At 29.1% G+C, this 9,320-nt stretch overlaps 1 protein-coding gene across 4 annotated transcripts in view; it reads right to left on the bottom strand.

The window, feature by feature from the left end:
* LOC106459772 (far upstream element-binding protein 1-like) overlaps positions 1–9,320 on the bottom strand; it is a 154,019-nt gene that overhangs the window by 94,092 nt on the left and 50,607 nt on the right. For all 4 annotated transcript variants that reach the window (XR_002610627.1, XM_013919425.2, XM_022386313.1 and 1 more), the window contains one exon: positions 1,061–1,100. Coding sequence is in view for 3 of the 4 variants with exons in the window: in XM_013919425.2 (XP_013774879.1) it covers positions 1,061–1,100 (40 nt within the window). In the remaining variant the exon portion in view is untranslated. The remainder of the gene's footprint in view (positions 1–1,060; positions 1,101–9,320) is intronic.

Below are 9,320 nucleotides of genomic sequence, written 5' to 3'. Positions count from 1 at the left end.
ATATATATATATATACAAGAACAATTTTACCAGGAGATAATGAATTTAACTTGCAATAATGAGATATGCAAACTTGGTACAGGCTGCAGTTATTAGTCTTAATGGTACTGAAAGAGGAACACTCAGTGTGTAGTTCTGTGTTTTCTTGATGCTTATATTTTCAGTTCATCTCAAGTGTGAAATTTGTATACTAACAGAATCCTGTTGAAACAATTAAATGGTAAATTTCCTAAAAATAGTGATGAATAATAAAAATGGACCAGAGTGTATGTAATATGAATATCTGGTGGGATGTTTATAACCAAATTTTTACATTCCATGTGTTATTTCAATAAGGAACATTACAATGTATCTTTTTAAGCAAAAAAAAACTAGACCACAAAGCACTTTTGGAAGAAATGTTTTGGTTTCAATGCAATAGGTGCAGTCAACACAAAAGGTTCACTACATAGCAACAGGGATTTTAACTGTCAGATGCAACTGTTCCTTGTCATAGTACAATAAGTCATACATGTATATAATACAATATAGAAGGAAGGGAGAGAGAGAGAGAGAATATATATATATATATAAACCAAACAACAAATATATACTCAAATATGTTCATTTCTTTGTGCATTTTCCATACATGCTCCTATCCTCAAGACATTTCTTTAAATCAGTCGATGGAGAAAGAAACAGTTTTGTTTTTAATACGTTTTTTTTCTCAGATTGATTGTACAGTGAATAAAAAGACTGACAGACTAATGGTGATATCGATATGAAAATTTAGGAATTGCAAAAAAATGAATATATTTTCTACAATGTGCTGTTGAAAAGAAGAATTTTGATATACAATTTAGATTTTTCTATGATTAACTGTTCAGGAGATACAGGGTGTGACAGACAGACATTTGAATATTATATATATACATATAGGTTTGTTATTGAGAAAATGGTACACAGTTGCTGAATAATCTACACCACACTAAGTAAGATAAATTCTAAACTCATCATATCAGTTTTCATTATTGAAACGTGCTTATCTTTTAAAGTATGTGAATATTTTCAATAAGCTTACCTAATCTGCTGTTTCATTGCTGCTAATTGAGCACCAAATGCTGAAAAATAATTAAAGATCTTATTAGCTTTGAATTACCTTTATATGCTTAAATCATACCACATTGTTATAATTTAAGAAAATATAGCTTAAGTATTACACCCAAGTTATAAAATCAGCACCCTGGAAACAATCTGAAACAAGAACTGGAATTTACAAAACAAAAAGTCACAATTTAAACAAATATCAGTGTTAAAACAGCCATTGGTGATTTTTACAAAAGCAAAAACATTATTAATATTTAACAGAAAATTTATCCATGTGAAAATACTGGGACTTCTTTGAAAATTTGTATCAAATGTACAATGTGCAATCCTATAATAGGTACATTAGCAGACCTTTTCATGGTAAACCACACACATTCCTTTTCAGTTTGTGTAAAATTTGAAATAGTAAGGAAGACTATGACTAAGGATTTTTTGAATGGGTACAACAACTATCAGCATAATGCAGTAGAATAATTTACACTTGCACTTGTTTTATCAAATTCATTAAATATACTAAATTACTTTGATTTTAAATGGATTTTAGTCTTATTACTTTATTGTTAACATAAAGTTCTAAGTATAAACATTTTTCTACAGATTGTTTTAAAGAAACTACTACTAATTTATTTAAACTTAACTTAAACATTAATTATTTTTCAAAGTTCCATTATTTTTTGGTTTACTATTCATAACTTATCACATGAAAATAATCTACTATGTGTCAGTTAGTTGTCTATGTAAGAATATGTTCTAGAAAACAAAGAATGCACAATTTAAATTAATATATGACCTTAATCAAGTGATCCAAAGTTTAATATGTTGATAAAACCTCTTTTCAAATACAAGTTTATTAACTGTATTTAGTACTTGGAAATAAGTTAACATTATATACGGTGTATGAATATATTAGTAACGCAATTATTTATCACTATGAAGAAAGATATTTTTATAATGTCATGAAGTTGAATTTTCCATAACATAATAATTTACTTCCGAAATTAACTGAATTTGATCTGCAGTCATATCACAATTAACAGATTAGGGAATGTAATTTGCAAGTACATAAAGGGTTTTATTTTTTAGATATTCATGCACAGATACTCAAGGGCTATTTGAACTGTCTATATCAAATTTAACCGATAGACTAGAGGGAAGGCAGCTGGTAAAAAGTACTCACCACCAACTCTTGGGTTATGTTTTGCCGTGGCAAATCTTTTTCCGTTCTTATAGACACATTAGAATTGTACTGATAGAACAATGATAGTGGATAATGTAAAAGACGTGCATATGTCTCACTTACACTGATACTAAATTGGAAAAAAAATTAGCCTTCAAGAAAGGCTAATTTCATTTCAACTACTCAAGTAAATTCTTAATATAGTTGAAAATACAGGCATCCATAGCCGAGATATGAAAGCCACATAAAAGCTCTGTTTTGTTACATATTTATCAAAGCACAAGTTGTCACTTTATTCACAAATAGATATGACACATGATACAACTTTGTGAATAATTTTTTAATTGTTAACTCTATGCTTTAAATCAAAATGAAGTCTCTCTCAACCCATGTACAAATCTTTCTTTCACTATAGTACTTGAAGTACATACAACATTCTTTAAATTATTTTCAATTTCCCAAGAATTTTTAAATTGGCAAATTTTCAATATTAAATTTATGTTAATATTCAATAATCAATGTAATATTTAGTATTCTTGATTTCATAACAATATGATCTGTATTATCTCCCATGAAAATTAGATATTATATAATAAGGATAAATTTATGGTGTTTGAACTGAATTTATATTCTTAGTAGAGTATACTAAAAATAAATGAAGCTAAAATAAAAACTCGAATTATTTTCTGATGTTTAGTTCAGCAGATAATCCAATATTTTGAGATGGACTTTCTAATATATATTCAAAATGGTTCAAGTGAAGAAAGTTAGCATAAAATACATAAAGCACATGAAAGGTAAAGCCTGGTAAGCCATCATGCAACACAGTTTGTTAGGTTACCATAAAGAAAACCAAGCATACATTGATAGTTCCTTCTTAGCAGTGTTCATGCATGCCACTCGCAAAATTTAGAGTTATCGTGCAATAAAAATTACCAATTTTTTATATTATATATACAATTACATATGTAAAAATTCCAACTTGGTCTGCATAGTGAGATTACTGTGATTTGTGATATCAGGTTTCATTTGACATACTATGGGAAAGCTATCACCTCTACAACCAAGTTCTAATTGGAAATATTCCATTCTTCACACAGTTGTTTCAAGTAACCTGAGCCAAGTTATAGCTACATTGTCTACTTCAGTGTTACCAGATCAAGTTTAATATTATGCTTTTAGCATAATTTATAGATAATTTTTCCAGTTAACATTATTTTCAGCGTTACTGATATTTTAGCGTAATTCTGGAATATTTTGCCCCCAATTGGAATAAATTTAGTATAATTCATTGAAATGTGTTGTAAGTACAAAGTAATCAAATTTTCTGAACTCCTTGTCACAATACTGACTATCAATTTTTGATGGAGTTGACTACACAGTTGCACAAGCGTCTACCCCTTAATGATTCAACCCTGTCTGCTCTCTGATCCATTCCTGATCCCACAGAACTTGTCAAATGCAACAAAATGTATATATTGCTGAATTTTCTTCCTAGGTTTCTACAATAATTAGAAAGGAGGAACAGCTTGACAATGAGTGGCATTCATTGTTACTGAGTGACGATGTTGATAATTATATTTCTCAAGATATCAACACTGAATCATTTTGGTATCAAATTCATGTGAGTGGAAAGTATTCCACTCTCTCAAAATTTACCAAGGCCTTGCTCAGTGTTTGTATATCAAATGCTGACTGTGAACACATATTTTCCTTGGTAAACTTTAAAAAATCTGAGAAATTCAACAGACTCACTAATCACTCTTGATGAATGAGTTAATGAATGAAGAAGAGATCAAACTGAGAGGAGTGTGTGTAAATTTTGAGCCATCTGTTGCTATGTTGAAAACAAAGATATGTCACTCAAAGTGTTACTTTAATCATGCTAACATGTGGTCATATTAAATTTTTTAAGTGTTTTCATATTTTCAAACACTTGTGATACCAAGTGCTTGAATTTGGCTTATGTTTTTACTCTCTCCTCTTGTGGCTCCAAAACTTGATTGATCTTGTATATTTTTGTTTGTACAAGATTTGACTTTCAGGCACATCTTGGATTGGAATAAATGTGAATCTTGTAGATTAAATGTTTGTTTTATTTGAACATATAAGAACAGTAAAACAATAAGAAATGGTTGAAAAATAGCATAATTCTAGCATATTTTCACAAGTTATTTGGAACAACATCATTATTTTTAGCATAATTTTTCAATGAGTCTGGCATATTTCATTCTCCAACATATGGTAACACTGGTCTATTTAGTAGTATACCACTGGAAACCAACACGATTATAGATAAATGAAAAAAAGGATAAACTGTCAAGAATTCTCAAAACATGCACTTCTTGGGGACTGAAGAAATTTGGCAAATAACAAATAATTACAATTACATAAAACATAAAATTCCCAAGATTTATTTACAACTGATTTCAAAATGCAGGAATATTCTTAACTATGTAATGACTTGTTTTATAAAACCACTTGTTGGGTTTCTTACTAATATTTGTACTAATAAAACTTCTATAATATAGTAAACATTCTATGAACCAAAAAACAAACCACTCATCTGTATTTCATAAACTGTGTAAAATCAGTTATTAAAAACTGAAACTTTAGCACAGCTAACTGATGTTGTACATAGGTTTCTGTGAGGATTTCAGTATTTGAAAGATAGCTTCAAAATGTGTGAACTGAAGATAAATAATATAAAACTATAAACACATGTAAAGTCTTCACACATAAATAGTTTGTATGATCACGAGTAAAAAATAAAAAAACTTGACATTTATGGTTCATTGCACATCTTGACCGTGAACTGAAAAATAAGTGGTTCTGCACCAAAAGTGTTTTCGTCCAATTTCAAATCAATGTGTAAAAACTAACACGACTGCCATAATAACAAGGATCTCATACTTCTCACCTAACAGCCAAAGGAACACTCCAGGAAACAGGGTGCACAATGTTGGAAGAAACAATTACAAATATATCTTATACAGAAGTTCTGTGTAGTAAATAAGTAATAGAAACAGCTCAGCTGACCCCACACAAAATTCTTTACAATCGAAACAGATCGTAAATCAGAAAAAGTCCCAATTCTATTATTTTTTAACTAAAACTATTTTTCTTAATAATACAATAAAATAACTGCAGAATATAGAAAGCATTTATAAACTATTGTTTTTTTAAATATTTTTATATTACATAATGAAAACTAACATTAATCCAAACTATTTGTATTTGTGAGGTTAAACTACGTAATTTTGTAAAACAATATCAGAATAAACAACATAATCGTGCATTTTCTAACATTATAAACTTTGATAAAATAAAAGAAAGACTGAGGAAACTTACTTTTGTTTTTAGCCATGTTTCCAACATTTGTACCAAATACAAATTGTCATAATAAAATGTCTTTTTACTTGCAGTCAGTGTATACAGTTGGAGACAAGTGGTCACTGTGTTGCCTGGGTTACTATTTTATTAGCCAATACCAAACATTGTCCCCCTAACCAACACTGAACATTACGTGAATGACCTTAACAAGCAGTACAGGGAAAATAAAACGAGGAGATAAAATATCAATGAGCTATCTCTAAAAACACAGCTCTAAATGGCAATTATTATATTTTATTGATGCAATATCATAATATGATCAGGGAATATTTCAAAAGAAAGAGTAGTTGGCCTAATTTTCACCTAAATAGTCTTCTTTAAAACATTCAAGAAAGCAACCATGGTGTAGGTGAATAGCCACAAGGTAAAGGGATAGCCAATGGTCTGAAAACAAAAAGTAGTATAGGAGACAGGGAGAAAGTGAATATACAAAAGTGAATAATAAAAGAGTAAAAAAGGAAATAAGGTCCTTGGCCAAAAAACAAAAATCTACCATGTTCTGAATCACTTTTCACAAACTGAGATTTGACTATCACTCACTCCAGAAACTTTCATGAAGAGTTATAACACTGAAAGAATTAGCATTTTTTTTTGCCTTGTATGCTACAATGTTTAACAGTTTTTATTCCATAGGTATTCTATCAATGCGTGATTATAGGGATCTGTATAATTATTATATAGTTAAACAAATTTTACATAAATACTAAAGAGCCTAAATGAAAGTTTATAAGGTGATATATAACAAATAATTTTAATTCAGATTTTTTTTAAACATATTGTCACATCGGATATTAAAGTTTTATAACTAAATAGTTATCTTGATTTTTCTACAGTCATCAATAAAGACAAACTAAAATATATTTAGAAACCTGATCTTATGTTTTCAACTAACATTTAATGTCATTCTTTACTAACATTTATCAGTATTCATCTTCTTATGCTTGTGTGTGTTTATATGTATATATCTCATAAGTACAGTAGGACTTATAGTAGTATGCAAAAAGGCAGGCAATAGCACACTGCATATTTAGGAATGGCATCAAAATCATCAAAATGGTATCTTAAATATCTCCTCAACAGGTCATCATAACTTCACAATACTATACAGTGTTTCCTTTTATAACAATATCTATGTAATGATTGAGTCACAAGTTTTGGGAATGTCTGTAAATATCATAGCAAAAAGTTTGAATTTCTTGTTCTTCTTTCTTCTGCTTCTTTTTTATTACATTAACTCGAAAATCAAAACAATGGAGTCAACAAATTTCACTGAGGTGACATAGTTTCAAATGGATATCCACTTTTATAAGTATTATCTTGTACACACACAAAATAGACGATGAGCTACTTTGGGCTTACAATTAGATTTGAGGGTAAGTTGGTAGAAATCCTGATGTTTAATAATATCGAATCAGGGACACATGCACCCCACACTTGGTATTGCTGTCGCAAAGAACATAGCTAACAAGTAAAGAAAAACTTTTTAAAAAAGGAAGTAAATGTAGGGATGGCATTTGCATCATCCCTTCATAATAACACAGGCAAGAGGCAAGAATCAACATATAGCACTTGTACATTTTTACACATATACATAATGACAAAGCTGTAACTTCTTTTATGCACCAAATAATTATTACAAGTTTTTCTTTCAAGACATTATTCAAAATAACCTATTAGACAGTATTGCTTCATATTAATCTAAACATGTAATAACGAATGCATACAAAATTATATTAAAATATAAACTAATAAGTTATTTATCCCTGTAACAATACTAGGTAGAAGTGCAGAATTCTTCGTATTCATTCAAACCCCTTCAAACTGAAAGTGAAATTATCACAGACTGTATTGTAATAACAGAGTAGAGAAGAAATAATTTGTCTTGTCAATTGGGTTCTGAAGTAATTGAATCAGCTTGTGTGGATTTTGCCACACACACACAAAAAGAATTATTTAAAACTCTGGATACAATTGTAGTGACCAACAGTTATATAATGGTGATTTTTAAGTGAAATTATCACAGACTGTATTATAATGACACAGCAAGCAGAATATTTTGTCTTGCTAAATTTTGTCCTAAAGTAACTAAAGTAACTGAACCAGCTTGTGTGAACTCTGGTATAAAAAAAGAACATTATTTAAAGCTCTGGATACAAGTGCGATTAGCAACAGTGTAACGAACATTTATATCTATGTTTGGCTTGTTTTAATATATTATTTTAAACCAAGTGCACTGTGTGCTATTTATTTATTGTTAAAATTGACTGCCATCATGTCAGAGACACCAACTGTAAAGGATCAAGCCCATACACAAAATCTAACAACAAAAATAAAACAAAAACAATAATTTTAGTACTTATGTTTGACATTTTAATTATTTGCTGTCAACTCACTGATGAAACTTAAACCCAATTTTTTGTTATTATGATGGTACTGATAAATTAAATACTTTTAATTTCAAATATGTACTGAAGAACAATTAATAATGAAATGCACAAAACAAGCAATATTCTAAAACTATTATAATTTAATGGAGCTTTCTAACTAAAACACAAATGCAACAAAATAATTCCTTTATTTGCTCAATCTGAACTGGCAATAGCAGCTTTCAAACTATATGCAAAATGACAAAACTTCTATTGAGAACAAAGTAGCAATGTTTGTGATTTACTTAATCAAAACAGTCTTTCTACTGGCTATAACTAATGTAATAGCAATCATCACAGAGAATTACTGGAAATTTCAAAGACTGGATGCGATAGAAATATATGGCAAGTGGTTCTGATTTGTTAGTTTATATCTCTTAAAACAAAACAAAAAATTGAGGGACATAGAAATTATGCTATGACTTAGAAATATCTACACTATAATGATTAATTTATGTTAACTTCATGACATTACAGAATGGTGATGAAACAGAAAATAGGAAAATTGGAGCAAACATATATCACACAACACAGATAAATAAAGATTAAAAATTTATTTAAATATTTCATTTTAGAATTAAAAGTTGTATAATATTATCCCTCTCACTACGGGATTGGATAACATTTAAAGGATAACAAGGGACCTCTTAGTCCATCTAGACTGTCATATCCACTAAAGTAAACTAAAAACTTAAAACATCAGCCAACCATTATCATCCAAATACTTATCAAGCTTTCCTTTAACTCTTTCAGCATGAGTTTGGTTCCTAGGACCAACCTCATAACCATTTTGTGATTGTTATAGTTTTCATGCTATAACTCTTAAATTAATAAGTGTATGTTCATGAAATTTGGCAAATTATCAGTAAACATTACAAGGCTTTCATATGCCAGATATAAAAATTTTTTTTATTAAGTCATAAGGTTTGTAAAGCAATGTTTTTCTCATGGCTTTTTTCTTGTTTTTGCATGTTGCCTATCTAACATACAATGTAATTTTCATTTTAAGATTAAAAATACTTTAATGCATCAGAAAATTTTCAAATTTCACACAAAAAAATCTTTATAATGTCCAGATAGTTATCATATGTTTCTTACGAAAAAACTTTATATATCTTATCTGTTGTTTTCAGTAACGAATCTCTGTACGGGTTTGGTTGATATGACCAATCTTGTCATCACCATAAAAAATTAGGAAACAAATATACATTACGCCCTATTTTTTCTAGAATGGCTAC

Source organism: Limulus polyphemus, unplaced genomic scaffold, assembly GCF_000517525.1.
Source record: "Limulus polyphemus unplaced genomic scaffold, Limulus_polyphemus-2.1.2 Scaffold659, whole genome shotgun sequence".
Lineage (NCBI taxonomy): Eukaryota > Metazoa > Arthropoda > Merostomata > Xiphosura > Limulidae > Limulus > Limulus polyphemus.
The sequence above is the reverse complement of the archived record's forward strand: the minus strand, read 5'-3'. Positions and strand labels throughout refer to the sequence as shown.